Below are 23,025 nucleotides of genomic sequence, written 5' to 3' on the forward strand. Positions count from 1 at the left end.
GTTCCAGAAAAACATCTACTTCTGCTTTATTGACTATGCCAAAGCCTTCAACTGTGTGGATCACAACAAACTGTGGGAAATTCTTAAAGAGATGGGAATACCAGATCACCTTACCTGCCTCCTGAGAAACGTGTATGCAGGTCAAGAACCAACAGTTAGCACTGGACATGGAAAAACAGGCTGGTTCCAAATTGGGAAAGGAGTATGTCAAGGCTATATATTGTCGCCCTGCTTATTTAACTTACATGCAGAGTACATCATGCAAAATGCCGGCTAGATGAAGCACAAGCTGGAATCAAGACTGCTGAGACAAGTATCAATAACCTCAAATACACAGATGACACAACCCTTAGGGCAGAAAGAGAAGAACTAAAGAGCCTCTTGGTGAAAGTGAAAGAGGAGAGTGAAAAAGTTGGCTTAAAACTCAACATTCAGAAAACTAAGATCCTGGCGTCTGGTCCCATCACTTCATGGCAAATAGATGGGGAAACAGTGGAAACAGTGAAAGACTTTATTTTCTTGCACTACAAAGTCACTGCAGATAGTGACTGCAGCCATGAAATTAAAAGCTGCTTGCTCCTTGGAAGAAAAGCTATGATCAACCTAGACAGCATATTAAAAAGCAGAGACAATACTTTGCTGGCAAAGGTCCATCTAGTCAAAGCTACGGTTTTTCCAGTAGTCATGTATGGATGTGAGAGTTAGACTATAAAGAAAGCTGAGAACTGAAGAATTGATGCTTTTGAACTGTGGTGTTGGAGAAGACTCTTGAGAGTCCCCTGGACTACGAGGAGATCAAACCTGTCAATTCTAAAGGAAATCAGTCCTGAATGTTCATTGGAAGGACTGCTGCTGAAGCTGAATCTCCAATACTTTGGCCACCTGATGCAAAGAACCGAGTCACTGGAAAAGACCCTGATGCTGGGAATGACTGAAGGCAGGAGAAGAAGGGGGCGACAGAGGATGAGATGGTTGGATGGCATCACCAACTCGATGGACATGTGCTTCAGGAAGCTCCAGGAGTTGGTGATGGACAGGGAAGCCTGCCGTGCTGCGGTCCACGGGGTCACCAAGAGTCGGACACGACTGAGCGACTGAACTGAAAGGAGGTTTCAGCATCACTGGTTCACTCCAAGGTCCCGTTTATTCCCCTTTCTTTCCCTTGCCTTCGACCTGACTATGGACTTAGGCTGAAGGCTGCACTGCGTAACCTCCGGCAAGCCTCTCAAGAGTCTCCGTTTCCCCGCACGTAACATGGGGAGCCCGGCGGTCCCGCGGCGAGGCTGCCTGGAGGCCTAGCACATCAGCCGCCTGGCGCACAGGAGGCGCCCAGCAAGCGCGGGTCCCGCCGGGCCGCCCGAGTCCCGTCCCTCTCGGCCGGCGCGGGCTGCCTACCCTCGCAGATCTGCTCCCACAGGTTCTTGCTAGGTAGCTCCGAAACCTGCACCGGCGAGACGGGCAGATCGAGGGATTCGGGAGACACTACGGGCACTGGCGTTCTGGCGGTGATGGACGACTCGTTGGAGACTGTCCCTTCCAAGCGCTGGGCGGTGCGGCCCACAGGTCCGGACGCCGCCATAGCCGCGGTCAGGGCCGCCGTTTCTACGGCAACCGCTTGCCGCAAAAGGCCGCGACCCGGAAGAAACCGTATCTTGCGGGGACGAGATGACGAGTCGAGATTGACTTCCGGGTCACGGCGGCGCGGGCTCTCACGTGGAGGCGGGGAACTTTGGCCTTTGGGTGAGTTCGCGGAGCGAGTCGTAGGCGGGACGGATCCGGGACTGGAGAGTGGGTCTGGGAACTTGCGCGGCGAGCGGAGGGACCGGAGGAGGATGATTTGCACCTTCAGATCCACGTACCCCTCGTCGCCGGTCTGAGGCGCCATCTTCAGGAAGTTCTCCCGCCTTGGAACTGGATCTGGGACCTGCCATAATCCCGCCCTCTGTGCAGAAGCCTTGGTGCAGTCGGGCATTTGAGGGGGCAGTCTCCCTTCGCGGCTCCCTTGCTTCCTGTTAGTGAGCCTGCGGTGGGAGTTGGGTTTTGGAGCACAGGCTCCGAAGTTCTGCGGGCTGGGTTCGAATCCCTGTTTTACCCCTTGCTGGCTTTGGGACCCAGGGCCCAAATTAAAGTCTCCAAGTCTCAGTTTGCACGTCTCTGAGATGGGTTATTTACACCGATCTTCACGAGGCTACTGCGAGAATTTAAAAGCGCTTTTGGAGGCAGCATTTTGCGTTCGCAGGAGACGCTGTAAGGTTTATTTCCTCTTCCCTTCTTGAAGGAATGAGTACACTTGGGATGTCGGGTTTGAAGGGAAGGCTTTTCTTCACTGCGGAAGAGGAAAGTGCTGCAGTGTTTAAACGGTGGAGATAGGCAGAGAAGGAGATTAAGTTGGCGACAAACTCCCTTTGACTTCGTTGTTATGAGATCTCTAGACCACTCCTCCATTTGAGGCGCCCTTGACTCCACCCTCTCCGGTTTGGCACCTTCTCCCTCTTTGCAGGCCCCTCTTCCTCTGCCCACCCATTTAAACATTAGTATTCTCTGAGGTTCTGTCTCATGCTCCTTCTGTTCAAAGCTTACATACCATCCATATATTTTTAAATTTATTTCACCCATATAAGCCCTGTCACCCCCGAGCCTCAGACCATACAGCCAGCTGTCCATCAACATCTCCCCATGGATATCTCAAGATGTCTATTCCAACCAGCCTGTTGCTTCAGTCACCCCTCCGCAGTCACCTTACACTTCAGTTTTTTTGTCTTAGGGCTTAGCATTTCCATCCTGTGCTTGCCCAAGCTGGAAACCTCTTCAGAAAGTTTTCCGACAACTGGTAGGCCAGCTTTGGTGACCTCTCTTATTCTAACCTTACCACTGTGTTTGCTTTTATCACATGTATCACTGTTAACACAACTCTTTCTCATCCACACCTACTTGCTTCTTGATGGCAGGGTCATCTTTTGTTCATCTCTGTATCTCTAGCATCCCTTCCTTCGTTCAGTGAGCATTTATTGAGCACCCACTCTGCTAGGTACAAAGCTGGGCCCTGGGAATACAGCAGAAAGCCAGAGAGCCAGGAGGAAGCATGTGATTGATCCCTCAGATCTCCAGGGGCTATAGGAGCCAGTTATGAGTGAGCTTGAGCTACAGCTCAGGCCTGGCCTGGCTTTTTGAAACAGCTTAGAGTGAGGCACGTCCAGCCTCTGGGCTCTAAGGCTGAGGAACACTGCCAGATGAAGCAGCTCCTGGCCTTTCCTGCCCACTGTCCAAAGCTCCTGTGAGGAGCCATTTGTTTCTGGATTCCCTGAGTGTCTCCATGTCATCTAGTCCAGGTAGCAGGACCTGGGCTGATGACTAGAGTGAGAGACTAGTCCAACTGGAAGGTGAAACGTACTTGAGGGCCCACCCAGCGCCTTCTCATAGGCGCCTCCATGACCGCCTCCCTCCAAAAAAAAAAAAAAGCTGAGCATTCAAGGTCATTAAATGTTACCAATTTGTTTGAAAAATTAAAAACATTGAAACAGGCTCATAGACTAGATATGGCTCCCACCACCACCTGTGAGCCTATGATCTGATCTGGTTCAGTGCCTCTTATGGATGGGGATACTGAGGCCCAGAGAAGCCACTGCTGGGTGGCAAGACTATATAAGTCACCATTTGAACACAGCCATTCTCAGCCCCAGCTGGGGCTCCTCACCATACCTCACTGTTGCTTTCATTCTTTGGAAGGTAATTAGAGAGTTACCCTAGGTATAGGCTGGAGCAGTTAATTTCCAGATGCAAAGCAACAGAGCTCTTCAGATGAAGCAAGGGTTAATTATATTACAGTTACTACCTCTGGTGAGAATCAGCAAGAAGAGTTAACCTAAGATTTCTGTCCCCATCATCCAATAAAAGGTAAGCCCCTGGGGGCAGTACCTTGCCTGCAGCTTGAGTGCAGTTGTTTCAGTGGCTGGCACAGGGTACATTTCTGTGGAATGAATGATTAGACTTAAGAAGTTTGTGGAAGGGGGTTAGGAAAGCAATTAACAATCTACCAAGCACTTTCCATGGATTATTGTTTATTCTTTCCAACAGTTCTCTAAGAAAGGATGTGTTATCTCCCCCCATTTTCATATGGGGAAGTTAAGGCCCGAGGAGGATAGGTGATTGACTTAAGATGAGGGAGCAACTTGGATTTATTTGAACCTGAGGCTGTCAGGATTTAAACTCGGGGGGCTTCCTAGGTTGCAGTAGTGGTAAAGAACCCACCTGCCAATGCAGGAGATGTAAGAGACTCACGTTGATCCCTGGGTTGGGAAGATCCCCTGGAGAAGTGCATGGCAACCCACCCCAGTATTCTTGCCTGGAGAATCACATGGACTGAGGAGCCTGGTGGGCTACACTTCATAGGGTCACAGAGTCGGACACGACTGAAGCCACTTAGCATGAACTACTTCTTTCATCATATTTCCCTTTGCTCCCCAGGAACCGTGCACATTTTCCCAGCCCCTAACCTTTCAGACCATCCACTCCAAGAAGCGTGACTCTTGGTCATACCTAGTGGAGTTGTACTCAAGGCCACTTCACATGGGATAATTAGTACCATTTCTTTTTTCAGGAATGATCACTAAGGCTCACAAAGGAGAGGTGGGCCTTGGGCTCCCAGAGAAGAAGAAGAAGAAAAAGAAGGTGGTTAAAGAGCCAGAGACTCAATACTTGGTTTTAAACAGTGACAATTATTTCACAGAGGTTTGTCCAAGAGCCACACCACCCTTGAAGAATGTGATCCAAGAGCAGGTACCCAAAATGCCTCTTGTGAAGAAAAAGAAGAAAAAGAAGGGTCACAGCACCATCTGTGAGGAGCACCTTGACCCTGAGATCACACTACGTGCTGGACGGACTGAGCGGTCACGCAGCCCCAGGACACAGGCACTTGATCTGTCTGAGTCCCTCAGTGCAGAGAAGAAGAAGAGGAAGTCCATGTCCCCTGGCTCAAGGGTGAAGACCTTTCCAGACCCCGGACAGGACGAGGAAGTGACCAGAGTTGGCAAGAAGCTCAAAAAACACAAGAAGGAGAAAAAGGCCAAGGAAGCTACAGCCTTCTCAGGCAGGGATCCTTGGTTCTGCGAGGCCAGGAATGCATTGTATACTCACTCACATGGGAAGGATGGCGTCCAGGAGCAGGCAGCCCCAAGACAGAAACAGAAGCAAGGGAGTCCCAGGGAACACAGCGTGAAGATGAAGAAGAAGAAGAAAATCCACTGGGAGGGAGATCCCCTGCTGGGGCACCCTGAGTGCTCCTGGTCTGTGGCGAGCAGCCCCACGAAAGGAAGTAAAAAGAAGCCAGTCAGAGTTGAAGCTCCAGAATATATCCCCATAGGAGATGGCCCCAGGGTAAAGAAGAAAGTGAAGTCCAAGAAAAGGGTGGAGCAGGCAGACACCGGGGAGCCAGCTCTGAAGAGAAAGAAGAAGAAGAGGCTGGAGAGCGAAGTAGCAGAGGAGCTTTGGGAAGAGGTAGGCTTTCCTTCTGAAGCCCACTGCTTGGGGAGAACAAGGGTGGAAGTTGGGAGTGGGTAATCAGTCAGAAAAGGGGGATTTACTGACACATAACTAGAAAGTTTGATAGCTGTCTAGTTTCAGGTATGGCTGGATCTGGGCACTAGTGTAATATCCTCAGTAGTAGAGGTGTATATCCTTTGCTATCGAAACTTGACCCAAGTTTTCACTATTCTGCACTCAGGGTCTGGATTAATAGGATTAAGTTTTTGAATTATTAATAGGATTTAATATTAATAATTATTTTTAATTATTAAAAATTTATTAATAGGAATACGTTTTTCAGATAAATTCCTCTTTCTAAACTCTGAACCACTTGCTATCTAAAGTGCAAATAGTTCCTGAGATAATACGATAATACGAATGTCCAGAGCTATCTGAGCTCAAGATAGACAGTTTAGGGATCAAATTAAATTTGGATCACAGAAGATGCCTATGTGGCTTTTCCTAGCTCCAGGCTTTGTATCTTTCAATGCTGGTTTTAGTCTCAGGCTCCTCCCTACCCCAACCCCGAGGTAAGATGGTCCCAGCATCTCCAGGCTTTCATCATAGTAGTTAAGCCACCCCCAAAGGGAGAAGGGCAGCCCCTCCAAAACGATTACAGGAAGCGTCTGGCACTGCTCTCCCAGCTCTCCTTTGGGTCACACAAACCAGAAGCCCTGGTCTCAAGCCAGGGGCAGGGGCTGACAGCGTCCATCCCACTGGCACCCTACTGTCCGAAGCTGGGGGGAGGTGGTGGTCCTGTTACCAGGAGGAAGGGAAGGGATGGCCGCCTGGTGGAGACGGCAGAGATGGGCTGTCCATCCAGACCAGCTTCCGGGATGGGGGAGGGGAGGGAGGAGATGGGCTGAGCACGGGAGCCAGGGGTTGATGTGAGCGAACAGAGCCCTCCAGGGCTCAGCACATGGGACTCGTGGTGCCAGGTGGAACACACCTGAAGCGCAGAAGTGGCAGTCGTCACTGCTGAAGACCTCGAGGAAAGTGGCCGCCCTGAATCTCACTGTCACAGGGTCCTGCAAGGGGCTGAGGTCACTGAGAGAGCATGGCCCGTGCAGGCCCAGCAAGGACACCGCGTGGGAGCTGAGACCTCCCGGGGAGCAGCAGGTGCAGAGACCTGGGAGGAGCAAAGGGGCGGGGGTGGCAGGGGCTGGGCCTGCTGGGGCCTGGCAGAGACTAGCGGCTGCAGGGGTGTGGATTGTCATGTAAATGAGATGGGATCCCGCGGAGGGTTTGGGGGGATAGGGTGGTGTGGTCCAGGTGTGGTGGTTTTACTATTTTTTGAGATAGAACTGACCTAGGGCATTCTGTAAGTTCAGGATGTCCCCAAGCTGCTGTGTGGCATGGACCGGTGTTGTGGGTGGGGAAGCAGCGGTAGAGCCTGTCCCGGTGGTTCAGGCAGGAGTGAAGGTACTGACCGGAACTCTGGAGTTGGGGGGCGTGGGGCATGGTGTGGAAGAGGGAACTAGGGGGATTCAGGTTCGCTGCAGGGCGGCCAGCCCCTGCCTCTGCCCTCCCTGGCCCCTGCCTGCCCCTCCCCCACCATCAGTGGGGCCCTGGCCTTGCTCCTGGCTGGTTTGCCGTCACCTGGGAAGTGAGGTGGCGTCTGGCAGGGAAGGTCATGCTCTCAGCCTGAGTCGGGAGATCTGGGTTAGTGTGAGCCCTGTCTCTGAGCTGTGCGGTGACCTCGTGATAGCCCCTTCACTGCTCTGAGCCTTAGATTCCTCATCTGGCAAATAGATCAGTGCCACAGTTCTGAGGACAGAATTGGGGAGCGTGGTGGAAGAGAAGGGCTTCGCAGGTAGCTGAGTGGTAAAGAATCCACCTGCCAATGTAGGAGACGTGGGTTTGATCCCTGGGTTGGGAAGATCCCCTGGAGTAGGAAATGGCAACCCACTGTAGTATTCTTGTCTGGAAAATTCCATGGACAGGGAGCCTGGTGGGCTACAGCTCATAGGGTTGCAAAGAGTCCACTATGGCTTAGCACTAGTGGGAGAGGGGTTGGCAGGTGTTCTGTGGTGGGTGGGGTGGGAGAGGGGTGGTGCTGCAGTTTTGCGTCTTTTCTGAACTCCGTCACAATCTCACCTGCTGGGCTGCTCCAGTGGAGGCCATTGTCCATTTGAGCCTTACTCCCCCTGCCTTCTTTGCAGGAGCCCGACACGGACTTGGAGGTGGTGTTGGAAAAGAAGGGCAACATGGACGAAGCGCACATAGACCAGGTATGGCCGGTCCTCATCATCCACCACCTTCCCCAGCCCCCCAAGAAACATGTTCGCCTCCTAACCGGCCACAGGATCCTGGTCCCAGAGGCGTCGGGAGCTCCACAGGCCCCCAGGCCAGCCTCTGCCCCACCTCCAGGGGCAGGGAGCCTGTGGCCGCCCTCACTTAATGCTGGGAGAGCCCTTCACTGCCACGGCCTTGGGTGAGGGGCCGTCGGGTCTTGCAGCATCCCAGGCTGAGGTTGTCCTACTCCTAACTGCTGCAGGGGGAGGAGGGGACATGTCCCCAGAACCCGCAGGCTGGGCAGGGGAGACGAGCCCCTCCTGGCCCATGTGCCATCTCCTGGGCTCCTTGCAGCAGCATTTTTTTTTTTTTGTCTTTTTCAACTTTACTTAAATATAATTGACATACAATAATTATGCATATTTATGATGTACAGTTTGATGAGTTTAACATATGTATGCATCTAGGAAGCCAGCTAAGCAATTAAGATAACGAACATACCCACCATTTCCAGAAGTTTCCTTGCGCCCCTTTGTAATGCATCCCACCCTTCCCCATCCCCGGGTAACTGCTTCTACTCTGTCACTGTGAATTAGTTTATATTTTCTAGAATTTGTGTATAATTGGGATTATACAGTAGTGCTCTTTTTTAAATGGGCTTCTTTCACTTAACATAATCATTTTGAGATTTAGCTATATTGTTGCATGTATCAATAATTTATTCGTTGTTATTGGCTGTCCAGTATTCCTAGTATTATTTGTTTTGATGTTAAAAACATTTTCAGTTTTCAACTGAACTGCCTAGATTGCCTTTGGAAAAAATCAGTTGACTCTGTGTGTGTGTGATGTGTGGTGTGGGTCTATTTCTGGGCTCTCTGTTGAGTTTCACTGATCTGTATGTCTGTCTTTACACTAGTACCTCGTTGTCTAGATTACTGTAACTATATAATAAGTCTTAAATCAGGTAGTGTAAGTCTCTAGCATCATTCTTTTTTAAGAACTTTGGCTATTTCACGGCCTTTGTGATTCTATATAAATTTTAAAATTAACTTGTTGATTGCTACCAAAAAAATACTTCTGGGGTTTTGATTAGGATTGCCTTGAATCTCTAGACCAATTTAGGGGGAATTAATATCTAAACAGTGTGAAGCCCTCTGATCTCTAAGCATGGCATCTCTGTCCATTTATTTAGGTCTTCTTTAATTTCTCTCAGTAATGTTTTATAATTTTCAGTGTATAGGTCCTACACATCTTTTGTCAGATTTTCCTTAATTATATTTTTATGCTATTGTAAATAGTATTTTAGTTCAATTTTTCATTGTTGCATATATTGCTAGTCTGTAGAAATATAACTGTTGTACAGAAGCCTTAGGAGGGGTGGTTCTATTTGTGGACCAGCTTCTGCTTCTGTCATGCCTGGATCCTACGTGGGAGCCAGACTTTTGGAATTGGGATATTTTGTGATCCTGGACCCCAGGGCTTATTAGGACAGCATAGTAAATAACCACATAAATGTGGCCTTGGGCCATTTCTGATGAGGTGACCCTGGCAGTCACTAGCCTCACGATCCCATGTAAGGGGGCTGTGATGACCAGACGAGGCTGCACTGGGGAGGCGCTCAGCAAGGGCCTGCCCAAGATCTGTGCTTAGTAAGCGGGAGCCATTCACCTGCCTGTGCCCTCAGGCTGCGTCAGGGAGGGACTGCTGGACAGAAGCCGCAGGGTGTGATGTGGGCACGGCCCGGGGGTGGCCCCGCTGCTCCAGAAGAGAGAAATGGGGGAGTGCTTGCAAGTCAGCCGTGTACGAGGAGGGAGGCCTACCAGATGTTTCATGTCTCCATGATTCCCTACCTGATGCCTTTGGGGCCCTTCTCCCTGGAGGAGGGGCTGAGAGGATCAGTAGGATGATGCTGCCAGAGCCCCGTCCAAGGCCTGGCACAGAGCACAGGCCTCCCAGAACAGGGAGCTCCCCAGCTTTCTGCAGGGCATCATCACTGGGGGCGGGGAGGGCTGGGCTGCAGGGGCTGGTGGGCCTCAGAGAAGACAGGTGGGCACTGACTCTTATAGGCCCAGCCCCTGCCCTCCTCTCTCCCAGGTGTCCCAGCCACTCACATGCCACCTGCCCATGCAAGGCTCACCAGCCACATCTTTTCTTCCTATGGATTTGTGCCTATTAAGTACTTCACAGTTTCTAAGAAAACCGTTTTGGGTGACAGATAACTTCAGTGTAAGTGAAGCTTTCTGCCTCACCTCTCTATTTTTCCTGTAAAAAAGTTCATTATGTTAAAAGGTGGGGGAAGCAACCTGAAATCCTACTACCTAATAATAATCGCTGTTAACCCTTTGTTGTTACATTCTTCTAGACTTTTCCTTCTAACAGTATACCTGTGATTTCAGAGCAGCATGCAGTCATACGCTGTATACAGTTCTTTTCACTTTTATCACTTAGCCGGTGAACTGCTTTCCGCTTCACTGAGTGCACATCCACTGAAGTTCCACATGGTTCCCCACTGGCAGCTTGACCCCCCTGTAGGAATCTGCCATCACTTTCTCTTTCATCCCTGCAGCTGCCACTCGACTTTGTTTTATGTAGTTTTGAACCATATAAACAGTCACCTCAACTCAGCCGGTGGCAGATGAGAAGAGAGGAGGAAAGGCCGCAAACTGGGGGCAGCTAAATTACAACTGAACCCTTGGGAGGAAGGGTCAGGCCCTCAAAGCCTCTGTATCCAACTGCAGCGTCATTAGTGCGCTGACTGTGGCCTTGAGCTGCTCTGGTCACAGCGTGTGAGGTCCCTGCTGTGCTGGGGGCTGACAGTCTTACATTCCGTACCACAGTTCATTGTGAGAGCAGGGGACTTTCTCACACCAACCCGTGAGTCCCTGACACACTCAGTGTCCTACAGTTCAGCTCAGTCTGCCGCTGTCTGCCTGGAGATACTGTCAGATCCCTCAGCCGAAGGGCTCAGTCCCACCAGACTGCTCCCCACCCCCACCCCCCACATTCAGATGTCAGTCTTAAGCCAGGTTGTCAGCTGCGCTTCAGAGCAACCAGCTATAGAAGAGAGGTTCCAAAGACTTCCTCCTCGGGTTCAATTAATGTGCCAGAGCAACTCACAGGACTCAGAGCGGCACTTTACTCGACAGATGACTGGTTTATTCTAAAAGGATATAACTCAAGGGCAGCCCAAAGAATGAGATGCACGGGACAGGGGGCTTGGAGCTGCATGCCCTCCTGGAGAGCTCCAGTCTCGCCAGATATCCAGGGTTCACCAGCCGGGAAGCTCTCCAAAACCCTGGCCTTTTGGGTTTTATGGAGACCTCATTACTGGGCTTCCTTGGTGGCTCAGACAGTAAAGCATCTGCCTGCAATGCAGGAGACCCGAGTTCGATCTCTGGGTTGGGAAGATCCCCTGGAGAAGGAAATGGCAACCCACTCTAGAACTCTTGCCTGGAAAATTCCATGGACTGAGGAACCTGGTAGGCTACAGTCCATGGGGTCACAAAGAGTCGGACACGACTGAGCAACTTCACACTCATTACTGATACAGTTAATTGAATCATTGGCCATTTGGTGGTTGAGCTCAATCTCCACCTCCCGGCCTCTCCCCAGAGGGGAGACCTGAAGGTTTCAACCCTTTAATCTGGTAGTTGGTTCTCCTGGCAACCAGCCCCCATCCGCAGGTGCTTCCCAGAGTCACCTAATTAACGTTAACAACTTGAATTGTTCTTCTCTGGAAATTCCTGGAGAAGGCAATGGCACCCCACTCCAGTACTCTTGCCTGGAAAATCCCATGGACGGAGGAGCCTGGTAGGCTGCAGTCCATGGGGTCGCTAAGAGTCGGACACGACTGAGCGACTTCGCTTTCACTTTTCCCTTTTCATGCACTGGAGAAGGAAATGGCAACCCACTCCAGTATTCTTGCCTGGAGAATCCTAGGGACGGCGGAGCCTGGTGAGCTGCCGTCTGTGGGGTCGCAGAGTCGGACACAACTGAAGTGACTTAGCAGCAGCGGAAATTCCTAGGGTTTTTAGAACTCCATGCCAGGAATGGGGATGAGTCTTGTTATATATTTCTTACTATAGATTATAGTATCACAGTTTTCTGTCTCCCAGTTATCCTCTGAGGTAGAGGTATTCATCTGTTTGCAGATAAATAGACCATGATACAGAAAGATTAATTGACTCACCCAAAACCACACAACTAGTTAAAGGCGGTGCTAGGAGTCAAACTAGCCAACGCCTGACTCAACAGTCTGTGTTCTTTCTAGAAGATGCTGTCCGCAAGAGAGTTAACTACAATATCCTTTGTACAGCCAGGGCTGTGGGCAGTATATTTTGGGAAAATTTCAACCCCAAATGGCTCTTACAGGCAAAAAAGGTTCTAATGCTACAGGTAGACAAGCTTCTTCTAGTCTAGAAAGATTCATCCTTTTTTTTTTGGCCACATCTGTGGCTTCTGGGATCTTAGCTCCTCCATCAGGGATTGAACCCAGGTTCCAGCAGTGGAAGTGCTGAGCCCTAACCACTGGACCACTGGGGGATTCCCTGGAAGATTCATCCTTAAGGAGTGGAAAGCAAGGGTGAAGGAGGCCTGCACATTTTAGGCCAAGGGATTGCGCCTTCAGGTGATCAGAGGGTATTTTTAACAAATGCCTCCCACAGTCTGCAGCAGAACAAAGCTGCCTGAGATAGCATCAGACCCCTCAGGTGAAGAGCCCTTCAGTCTCCCCCCTACTCCCACCGCATCTCTGTCCTGGCTTTGAAGCTCAAAGGAAACTGCCTGCCTCACTGCCCTCTTCCCTTTCCTTTCGCTTGCTCAGGTGAGGCGAAAAGCCTTGCAAGAAGAGATTGATCGTGAGTCGGGTAAAACGGAAGCTTCTGACACCAAGAAGTGGACAGTAAGTTTGCCGGTGGGCTCTTTGAGGCGTGCTCCAGCGTCCCACCCCCTTCTCACCTTGAGGAGTGAAGGGGCAGGAGGGCGAGTCCATCTGGCCCAGAGGCAGCCCCAGCCCACCAGCTGGCTCCCTTCTCCACAGAGTTCGTCCTGAGCTCATTTCCTTCCTTCTGGAAGAGGTGCTTGCCTCCCTCCTGGAGAGCTGGCTGCTTGAGATAAGCTGCCTGGACCTTTGTCTCCTCCTCTGGACGGGCAGGGTGTCCTGGGCACCAGTTTCTTGGGGCACATGATGACGAGCCCTTCCCAGCAGTGGGCGGTGCCTTCAAAAGGCTGCTGGCACAGGGGGAGGGGGCCGAGGTGGGGGCGTGTGTGGCAGGCCTCTGGTCCAGTTGGAATAGGAAATTTCCAAAGCAGGGCCGAGGAGATGGGACAGGAGAGCGTATAGCATGGGGCCCGTGATCTGGCTGAAGGGGGATGGGAGGGTGTGGTGGGCACTGCTGGAGGGTGTGTGTGGGGGGAGCAGGGAGCTGGGGTAGAAGGCTCAGTCTGCAGGCCTGAGGCTTAGGAGGGGGCAGAGGGGAGAGAAGAGAGCTTGTTAATAGACATGGATCTGGGGGAAGAGGATCCAGATGACGGGAAGGCGTGTCTGCTTGTGCTGTTCGAAGCTTTCATAGTGTAACACAGAAAAGAACAGTTGATTTGAATCTAAAGATCTGAGATCCATTCTGAGTTCGGCCACTTTCTATAGCTATGAGACTTGAGCAAGTAACTTCCCTCCTGTGAACTTCAGTTTCCACGCCTGTAAAATGGGAGTCGTGCTCTGGCCCACTGGAGTATGGAATGCGGCCTGTTGCATGTTGTTCCTCTAGGGTCTCCTTTCTCTCCACCCGCTGGAGCTGGGCAGAGCTGATAAGATTCCATGATTGAGTGAGGAAGGCCAGAAACAGGCTGGCAGCAGCCCAGCAGCTTTACTGGTGGACCCGAGAGCAGGGGGCTGCTCGGGGGCTGGGGTCTTCCGGAACTGCTTTAGGGGGCACTGCCCCCGGGCCCAGGACCACTTGACTGCTGAGGCACACGGTGGGCATGTAAGACCGGGTCCCCTCCGGGAGCTGGCTCCCAGGACTGGTCAGCCTCTGGTAACTCTTTCCTCTAGACCGAGCCCAAGGTTGTCAGACGTGGCCTCTCATTCTAGAAATTGAAGGCCTGGGAAGCTGTCTTTGGTCCTGTATTGGAGCCACTGTGAAGCTGGGGGAACTTGTCACCAGTTCACTCAGGGCAGCTGTAGTAATGACTGGTTCCTATTATTCCAAAGCCGACCTAGAATTAAGAGCTCTGCTAGCGTTTGGCTTACAAGCGGAAAGTTCCTGGGCGGCACGGAGGTCAGCAATCCTGGTGGGGTGGGTGGGTAGGAGGAGGGGTAGAACAGCCAGTTCTTGAGGATTTAAAACCAACCGGGCATCGTGCTCTGGGTTACTGGGATCAAGTGGCGGAGGCGTGTTACACCCCCTCTTTGCAAATGAGGACATTAAGGCTCAGCGAGGTTAAGTAACTTGACCATGGTAAGACAGGTGTGGTTTGATCCTGAGTCTTCAAAGTCAGTCTTCATGGGGAGCTAGGTTTCTCACCTCTGCCACAGACTTGGGAGGGGAGTCTTTTGGGCCACTTCTCTGAGGGGCTCTTTTGCATTTTCTCAAACATGGGTGATTAGTGCATGGGTGGTAGAGTGCTCTGGACAGGAATTGGAACCCTGAGTTCCTAGGCTGACTCTGCCTCCAACTCCTGTGACCCTTTACCTCTCCTGGCCTCCATGCCTTTCCTGCTAGACAATGCAGTGCTCCTGCAAAGAGAAGTGCATTTCAGACTCCCACTTGCGCTCTCCACCTCCACCTCAGGCTGACGGATGAGTAGCCAGCTGGCGAGGTGTGTCGTACTGACTGCCATGAACCGGGGGAGAAGGAGTTTAGCAGACGGGCAGCTCGGTGTGAAAGGTGGCTCTGGTGAGGGCCAGGCCCGACACGCAGTTCCAGCAGGATTACTGAGGAGGCCTGAGCCCCCTCCAGCTGCAGACCTCCATTTCCTCCTCAGCGGAGTGGGAACCAACAGCACTCCTCACAGGGCTCTGGTTGGAATTAAGAATTCCAGTAAGCCTTTGATCATCTAGATCCTCCCTGGCTGGGGGCTGGGGAAAGACCAGGGCTTTGGAAGCCAGGAGAGTAACCACCTGTTTTCTCTTACCACAGGGAACCCAGTTTGGCCAATGGGATACTGCTGGTTTTGAAAATGAGGACCAGAAAATGAAATTTCTCAAACTCATGGGTGGCTTTAAAAATCTGTCCCCTTCCTTCAGTCACCCCTCTACCACGGCGGCCAGGCCCAACATGGCGCTCAGCAAGAAGGCGGCCGACACCCTTCAGCGGAACCTGCAGCAGGACTACGACCGGGCCATGAGCTGGAAGTACAGCCGGGGGGCCGGGCTCGGCTTCACCCCCCCGGCCAAAGTCTTTTACATTGACAGGAACGCATCCAAGTCAATCAAGTTTGAAGATTAAACTCTTCTGTCGCGTCCCCCAAAACACCCAACGTTGCTTTTATTGTTCTATCAGGCAGATGAAAGCCATAGGACAGTTGTCTCGAATCGAACTCCTGTGAAGATTAAGGACAACTGTGTTGATGTGCTTGGACAGACTGGGGTGAGGGCAGCTCCTTTCAAGAGCCAGGAGAACGTGTTGAGTGGCTACTGTTTTCTGTGTGACACTTCCATTCCTGTTGCAGACAGTGCGTATAACTGGCAGCAGCTCACACTTGTTGAGTGCTTCCTGTATGCCAGGCTCTTACATGTCTCCCCTGCATTCGTGTATTTAATCTCCATGATTCTGAAACAGGTGCTATTATTATCCTCATCTTAGGGAATGGGGTTCTGGGGTGAGGAAACTGGGGTTTTGGGATCAAGTAATAACATTGCCTGGGGTCACTCAACAAGTAAGTGCCAAGTGTACTTTTGCGTCCCAAGGCCTATGTCAACTATTCACTACATTGAATATCCCCTCTAGGGAATTTCACCCAAAATACTCATTGGGATTAAAATGTCTTTTGATTGAAGAAACAGAGGCTTATTACATGTCTACATCTCAAACAGGAAGTGGGATTAATGTAAACGGGCAAGAGCAAGCTTGTTTCTCCTCCCCCTTGTTGGAGTAGCCACAGGCAGAGAGGCGTCTGGATTCCCACCAAACAGATGTGGCTGAGTTGCCTCTGCTGCTGGGAAACTGTTTCTAAACCCATCTTGCCTTTTGCAGTCTGTGTTCCTTCCATCCCCAGGGCTGTGCTGGGATTTAATCTTTCTGCTTTAACTGGATTCTGAGCAAGGCATTTAAGAGAGCAATTGGCTAATCCTCCACACGCACAAATGGCACGTTCATTCCCAGGGACGTGTTTATTGGATTCTTTCCAACCACAAGAAAGAGAATCCTAGGTGACTTCTATGGAGGAAGTCAAATGTCAGGAGGCACAGACGTGGGGGTGACAGAGCGCTGCCTCATCGGCCCGGGGACAGTTTCCAAAGCCTTCATGCTGCAGCCTTACAAACTCCCGGTACCCCCCCCCCCCAGTGACATGTGACCACCTTCTCTCTATTCACCTAGCATTTTGCTTCCCAGAATATGAGTTCTCTGTGGGCCTTTTTCACACCACTTGGCTTGAACTCCCCCTCCAGACATGCTATCTCCGGCAGGCCTGGACAGCCAGGAAATTCAGTCTCATGGGAGGGAGTCCTGTGTAGGGGGTTGATTCAGCTTTGCATGAAGGAAACAAATGTTTCCTCTCTGCTCCACCATCCTACCTTGGCTTCATCAGCTTGGTGGCAAGATGGCTGTAGCAATTGCATGCAGCAAATCAAGACACTAGACCATTCCAGAGGGAGAAAAGAAAGCTGCTTGTGGTTCAAAGAAACTTTCAGAAGCCCTTTTGTCATAACTCGCCCAGCAGTGTTGCCCACCCATTCTCGAGCCAGCCCCTGGCATGTGGAGGGAAATTCTCAAGCAGTCAGGAAGAAGACTGAGGTTCAGATGCTGACGAGGTGAACATGGGTCCACTACTGCCCCACCGGGCAGAAGTGAGGCAGGTCTGCCTGGGCCCTGACCAACAGCCATTGTCCAGGTCTAGATTCCTACATACCTGTGTTAGCCGTGATTCTGGTGGGCCACTTCCCTCATAACCTGAATGTGGCCCTCCATGGATTCAATCTTGAGACACATAACCGAAGAGGCCTTACAAGGTAAGGTTCTGCACTTGAGTTAGCTCTGCAGGGCATGTCCTCTTCTGACAGGGGTGGTCTTGATTCACACTCCAGGAACTTGCCCAGTGTGAAAGGAACCAACCACGTCTGTGATCCCTGTGTCTTGCTGAGAGCTCACGTCACAGTTTGGGCCTGCTTGGCTGTCAGGGAGGACTGTGCTCACCCATCTACTGTGTGATTCTGGAGAGCGGGTGAGCAGTTGTCCCCCACCTGTCCCATTATTGTCCCTCTTGTTAGGGATGTGACGGTCAGGCCTCTCCCCTCTTGCCGTTCAGTGTATACAGTCTCTCTGTGATAGGATTTGACTTTCTAGCACAGTGTGGCTGAAGAGTTCCACTTGGCTTGGGAAGGTTTATTAAAGTCTGTTCCTGAAGCAGGGCCTAAGCAGAGAAGGTTGGACAGCCAAGACGGCAGGACGCCAGGTGTCCTCAGATTGAACTGAGCCTTGCCTCGGCTGCTCACGTAGGTGCAGACCATGCTGCTCTAGTGACGGCTCCAGCCCGTTAACTGGACCTCTCTGTCCTTCTGTAAATTGAACAACATTGTCTTGAGTCACCCCTCTCCGCTTGGCCCCATGTCCTGGGTCCTGCTCAAGCTGTCTGCAAGGTTTTTTTTGGTGTGATTTCCCATGTTGTTCATTTGTTGATTCTGTGTAGCACACAGCCTGTCTCCACTGGAACAAGGCAGTTTTGGGATTTTTACTCAGAATCTGGGAGAGGTGGGTGGGGGTGTCTGGTTTATAAGCACAGCCAAGGTCTCAGTTGAATATATAACCACCCTGCTCTCAAACCCCTTGGGGATTTCTCACAGACTGATCCTCCTTCTATGTATGGCAAAGGCCTTCCCTCCTTACAATGGCCTTTATCCAGCTGTCCCCCAAACCTCATGATTCTTAACCACTTTATTCCCTGAGGTGATTTCCTGCTATTTCCCACTAAGCTCCTCCCTGAGGCCACCCTTCTGCAACTAGATTGGCCCCATCACAAGTATTTGCCAGATTAGAGTTCTTCCCTTAAAAATTGTGTGTTCAGCTCTACAAACAGAACTGTTGAGGTTCTGTGCCGCCCCTCAACCCCCCACCCATCCCAGTCCTCATCACTGGAACCTGTTAACATGTGATACAAAACAAACAGGAGTTTAAGGTAGCAGATTGAATTAAGGTTGCTAATCAGTAGTAGGATTTGACTGGGCCTACCCAGATAATCCAGGATTAAAAGTATCAGTAGAAGACAGAAGAATCCAGAGATCTGTAAGAAACACTCAACAAGCTGTCACTAGTTTAAAGATGAGGGGACCCCATGCCAAGGCATGCAGGCAGCCTCTAGAAGCTGGGAAAGGCAGGAAAACCGATTCTCCGCTAGAGACTCCGGAAGAATGCAGCCCGGCCAACACCTTCATTTTGAAGGAAAGCCCACTGGACTTCAGACCAGTAGAGCTGTAAGGTGATAAAACTGTGACATTTTAAACCCCTAAGTGTGGCAATTTAAAGCAGCAGTAAAAAATTAATACAGGTCTCATGCAGAAGTTTTCATTTTTACCTTATTTCCTAAAAATTTTCTTTTTCTTCTGGTTCCATCATTCTTCACGATCGTAGACCTCACGCCATGTAGACCACAGTCTTTAGCGACTGACTAATTTAGTTAACAGGCTGGGGAACCCACACGAGAACACTGAAAATCTCAGCTTTCACCTGGGCCAGGGTGACGTGTGATTCAGAAGCTGCTTTGGTGGATCGTCTACCTGACCTAATGTGAAAGTCCAAGTCCAGGTTAATGGAAGAACAGTAGGAATTGACTGACTCAGGCTTGGGCAGATGCCGTCGGCTGTATAGACTCAAAGTAGAAGAAATGACTTAAAAGTGAATAATTTGAATTTGCCAATTGATTTTCATTTGAACAGTATCATATAGTAAAAGTGGCATAGGAAATTCTTTTAATGGAATAATCTTGTGTAATAAAGGCCACTTGGGAATATTTGAGCAACGCCACCATGCTTTCTCAATGTTTTGTTCAGTACACGCTGTTCTTCAATGGAGGCCATTTTCTCAGCAGAATTCTTGGGTTGGGGGTGGGGTGGGGTTCACTGTTAAGCTGGCCAGAAAATCCACAGCATATTCTTGGTCCCAAACTATTCAGTTAAAACATGAGTTTACATAAATTTTTTAAAATTATTTTAGCTACTTCTGTGCAAACTGTAATTCAGGCTTTTCACAGAGTAGAAGTAAAATGTGGTCTGCTCAGTGGATACCTTCCAAAAATACAATGGTTTGGGGGCACTTTTAATCCACAACTTGGATGCATTTTCCTGCACAAAGGTTCTAGGCTGTGAGTCACCACTACGACCAATATTCATGACCTCACTGATTCAAAATAAAATGTCAGTGGAAGCTCATTAGTGGTAATACAAGAATCAAACTCCACCAAACTAGTAAAAAAAGCAGACTGAATCATATGCTGTTTAGGGTCACGGCTGCAAGAAAACCAGGCAGTGTGTTCAGACACATACTGAGGATGTTTAGACACATTCTCTTCTGGATGAGTGAGAGTCAGTGGTAATTAAATGAACAGTCATGAACATAAATATTCCTTCAGGGAACATTCAGTTACAGTATATTTTTCAGTTATATTTCAGTATATTTATTCAGTTACAGTATATTTTCCATCGAAGCCCCAGAGAATCTTAAATCTGACTTGTTTTCTCCTTTAATCTATAAGCATATTTAAAATCCAATCAAGAGCCGGTATTGACATAAAGCAAAATCAGGGAAAGGGCACAGCGGCTCTTTCAAAGTGGACTGCTTTTCAAGGTTCTTTTTTCAGTTAACTTTCAATTAAACCTTCCCGAAGAGAGAGATGTTACTCGCACTCTTCTGTTCTTCTCTGAAGGCCCATCTGCAGGCCAGAAACAGACGCTGCGCTCAATGAGCAGGACTAGACTCGAATCCTCATGACAGCTCCCACTTCACTCCACCGGCAGAACAGCAGAGAAACCAATCTGTACGTGTGTAAAAATGAAAACAAAAGTACAAAACAGGTCTTTCTGGCTTGGCATCAGAGACCCTGGAGTCAGGTCCTCGTCTGCAGAGGGAGCCTGAGGGCCAGCTCAGTCAGATGCCCCATGTCTGGCTGCTTGCTTTGCTTCTTGATGTATTCCAGAGTTTTCACCTAGGAGGAAAGAGAAAGACTCATCTCCTTTGTGGTTCATAATTCTCAAGGCTCCGACAAATCAGCCATATTGTGAACTTAGGCTTTTTTTCTTAGAGAGGAGAAGAAGCCAGCAGCTTTTAAATAAGACTCCTTAGATTACAACTTGCTCTTAAAATCACCAAGAATTACTGATGTTTCCATACGTGCGGCTTTTATTTACAGGGAATTAATACTGCTCAGTGATCCCTTGGTTCCAGGACCCCCAGCTGATACCAAACCAAGGGTACACAATCCTTTACAGAAATTGGTGTAGTATTTGCATGTAACCTTCATACACCCTCCTGTATATGAAATCCTTTCCAGATTACTGATAATACCTACTATAATGTAAACGCTATGTCAGTAGTTGCGTATACATGACAAATTCAGGGTTTGGAAACTTCCTGAAGCTTTTTTCCCCCTGAATATTTCTGAGCCATGGTTGTTGAATCTGAGGGTGCTGAACCTGTAGGTATGGAGAGCCATTTGTCCTTTGTAGGGCTTGGCACCTTTCTAGAAGGGGAGATGGGGGCTGTTTGATGTCCAGGCCCTGAGGCTGCACTGAGACCGCCTGTGCCTGCCCAGCGGGCTTGCATCACTCGCCAGGACAGCCGTGCTTGCTGGGTCTGTTGAGGGCCGCCTTGCCCCACCCCGTGCCTCACCATGGTCCTGGTGTCCACACAGCCGTGCCTCTGTGCCAGGTGCCACAGGTTGACGGACAGCTGGTTGAGCCTGTTGTTGCGCAGGTCCCCATGGGCCAAGATGCTGTTAAAGAAGGAAAGGCCCAACGAGCTCTGGCGTTTTAAGGCCTGAAATAGAAAAAAGAGGTTACTATCTGGCACTGGGCTCAGACTTGTCCCAGTGTTGACGCTGCTGGGGTGCCAAGGCCAGCTCTGCCACGGATCTTCTGGAGAGCAAGCTACTTAACCTCCCGGCTTCATCTGTAGGAGAATTAAGGTAATACCAGCTCATAGGGTAAGTGAGACTAAAACGAGATGCTGTGTGTGAAGCCCACCTGGGCATTACTCATGGAGTGGAAGCAGAAGGCAGTGATGTTCTCATGAGACTCAGTGCTCAGCAGGATAGAGGGATGACATAGGCCAGCAGAGACCAGTCTTCCTGCTTTTAATGCCAGTACAGGAGGTAAAATATGTCTCTCACAGATGTGTCCTCAAGCCACCCAAAGTTTCTGTCATTATTGCTACCCTCTGGGTGCCAGGAATAAAGACAAAAGACCTCAGCTCCCCATGAACAATGCTCCCTGATACCCAGCTCTTATAAGAACAGGCAAGAATACTAGAGTGGGTTGCCATTCCCTTCTCCAGGGAATCTTCCCAACCCAGGGATCAAACCTGGGTCTCTCGCACTGCAGGCAGATTCTTAACTGTCTGAGCCACCAGGGAAGCCCATAAGAACCACTGAATACGCTTAACACCAGATCTTTCCCCTCTTGCTCAATGATCTGATGTGAGAGGTACTCAAACAAGGAAAGTCTAGCCAAAATGTCAGAGTAGACCAGGCCTGAACCCCAGCTTTAAATAGTAAAAGGAAAAAGGGAAACTAAATCTCCAAAATGCAGCAGGCCCAGGACAAAGGAGGCCAGCTCCTAAAGGTAAACAGAGGCACCTGGGAAGGCCCAAGTCAGCAGGTGGGCCTGAATAGGGACCAGGTCAGATCACAGGTCTGTGTGGGCCCTGGAGAGCTGATGCCCGGGCCTTTGCTGGGTGCTCTTGGCTGGCACTGCAAACATCAGTGCTGCCAGGAGCCTTGAGGGTCTGCAAAGCCTTGAGGGTCTGCTCTGTAGGGTATAGGGCCCTACACTGTGCCGGGTATGAGCTCTGTGCTTTACACAACTTATTTCATCTTCACAACAACTCTTTGTAGGTAGGTAAGATTCTAGAGCTGTCCTCCAGGATCCCACCCCCTGGTTATTCAAACAGTAATCTAGGTGCTACTGTGAAAAGACTTTGCAGGTGTAATTAAAGTTATGGACCTTAGGGAGATAATCCTGGATTATCTGGGTGGGCCCAGTCTAATCATTAGAGCCCTAAAAAGCAGAAAAATTTCTCAGGTTGAAGTCAGAGACAAGTTAGCAGAAGAGGAAAGCAGAGGAAAGGTGCTACAGAAAGGGAGACTAGAGATTTGAAGCTTGAGAAGGACATGACCACCATTGCTGGCTTTTAGGATGAACTGAGGTGGCCAACTCAAATGAGCTGGGAAGTAGATTCTTCCCACTGCCTCCTGGTTAGAGCCCAGCCAGTCAACACCTTAATTTTGGCCTTGTGAAACCAGGAGCACAGAAACTGGCCCAGGCAATGCTGACTTCTGACCTTCCAAACTGTGAGATAATAAACAGGGGTTTAAAGTTTGGGGTGACTCAAAGCCATAACAGGAAACCACTACATTCCCATCTTGCTGATGAGGTCAGAAAGCTTCAGGAACTTGTTCAAGGACTGCAGCTAGCAAATGCAGAGTGAGGCTCTGAGCTCCAGTCGTCCAGTTCTGAGCCTGTGCAATTCACACCGGCCCCAGATTATAAGATATTCCCAAAGACCCATGGCTAGCATCACATTATGGATGCAAAGAGCTTCCCAGGTGGCACAATGGTAAAGAATCCACCTGTCAATGCAGGAGATGTAAAGATGCGGGCTTGATCCCTGGGGCGGGAAGGAAGATCCCCTGAAGAAGGGAATGGCAACCCACACCAGTATTCTTGCCTGGAAAATTCCATGGACAGAGGAGCCTGGTGGGCTACAGTCCATAGGGTTGCAAAGAGTCAACATGACTGCGCACAGCACAGATCAGGGTTCAAACTCTGAAGAGGCCAAGAGATTTGCCCAGCAGAGCTATAGATTTATCCAGGGAAGTAGGAATGGTTTGAGGTGGTTTAGAACA

General features: G+C 50.1%; 3 protein-coding genes across 19 annotated transcripts in view; 1 reads left to right on the plus strand and 2 right to left on the minus strand.

Moving 5' to 3' along the window:
- The window catches only part of IQCK (IQ motif containing K), a 141,617-nt gene extending 139,675 nt beyond the window's left edge, over positions 1-1,942 (minus strand). For 6 of the 7 annotated variants that reach the window (XM_081560814.1, XM_081560811.1, XM_081560810.1 and 3 more), the window contains exon 1: positions 1,396-1,595. In XM_081560814.1, the coding sequence (XP_081416940.1) occupies positions 1,396-1,579 (184 nt within the window). In that variant the 5' untranslated portion in view covers positions 1,580-1,595. Of the gene's footprint in view, positions 1-1,395 lie in introns of all 7 variants that reach the window. The other variant, XR_014074057.1, reaches the window with a different exon arrangement.
- KNOP1 (lysine rich nucleolar protein 1) lies at positions 1,689-15,754 on the plus strand. Of its 7 annotated transcripts, none has more exons than XM_081560798.1 (5): positions 1,689-2,247; positions 4,598-5,493; positions 7,683-7,751; positions 12,578-12,655; positions 14,892-15,754. In XM_081560798.1, exons 2-5 carry the CDS (start codon positions 4,600-4,602, stop codon positions 15,198-15,200), a joined length of 1,350 nt encoding a protein of 449 aa, XP_081416924.1. In that variant the 5' UTR covers positions 1,689-2,247; positions 4,598-4,599; the 3' UTR covers positions 15,201-15,754. The 7 variants fall into 7 exon arrangements, with proteins under 7 accessions (XP_081416924.1, XP_081416925.1, XP_081416926.1 ...); XM_081560799.1 differs by having other exon boundaries at positions 1,689-2,011; XM_081560800.1 differs by having other exon boundaries at positions 1,689-1,958.
- A 3,803-nt stretch (positions 15,755-19,557) lies between these two features.
- VPS35L (VPS35 endosomal protein sorting factor like) overlaps positions 19,558-23,025 on the minus strand; it is a 143,551-nt gene continuing 140,083 nt past the window's right edge. For all 5 annotated transcript variants that reach the window (XM_081560790.1, XM_081560791.1, XM_081560792.1 and 2 more), the window contains 2 exons: positions 20,793-20,939; positions 19,558-20,109 (listed from right to left, as the gene is read on the minus strand). In XM_081560790.1, the coding sequence (XP_081416916.1) occupies positions 20,011-20,109; positions 20,793-20,939 (246 nt within the window). In that variant the 3' untranslated portion in view covers positions 19,558-20,010. The remainder of the gene's footprint in view (positions 20,110-20,792; positions 20,940-23,025) is intronic.

Source organism: Giraffa tippelskirchi, chromosome 13 (genome assembly GCF_054371585.1).
Source record: "Giraffa tippelskirchi isolate mGirTip1 chromosome 13, T2T-mGirTip1v1.2.pri, whole genome shotgun sequence".
In the NCBI taxonomy this organism is placed as follows: domain Eukaryota; kingdom Metazoa; phylum Chordata; class Mammalia; order Artiodactyla; family Giraffidae; genus Giraffa; species Giraffa tippelskirchi.

What these genes read in the sequence shown, in the direction of transcription:
- KNOP1 (XM_081560798.1), top strand. Translation starts at nt 4,600, where the DNA reads ATGATCACTAAGGCTCACAAAGGAGAGGTGGGCCTTGGGCTCCCAGAG. An exon ending in CAGAGGAGCTTTGGGAAGAG is followed by an intron (nt 5,494 to 7,682) that starts GTAGGCTTTCCT and finishes CCTTCTTTGCAG; the next exon opens with GAGCCCGACACGGACTTGGA. An exon ending in CTGACACCAAGAAGTGGACA is followed by an intron (nt 12,656 to 14,891) that starts GTAAGTTTGCCG and finishes CTCTTACCACAG; the next exon opens with GGAACCCAGTTTGGCCAATG.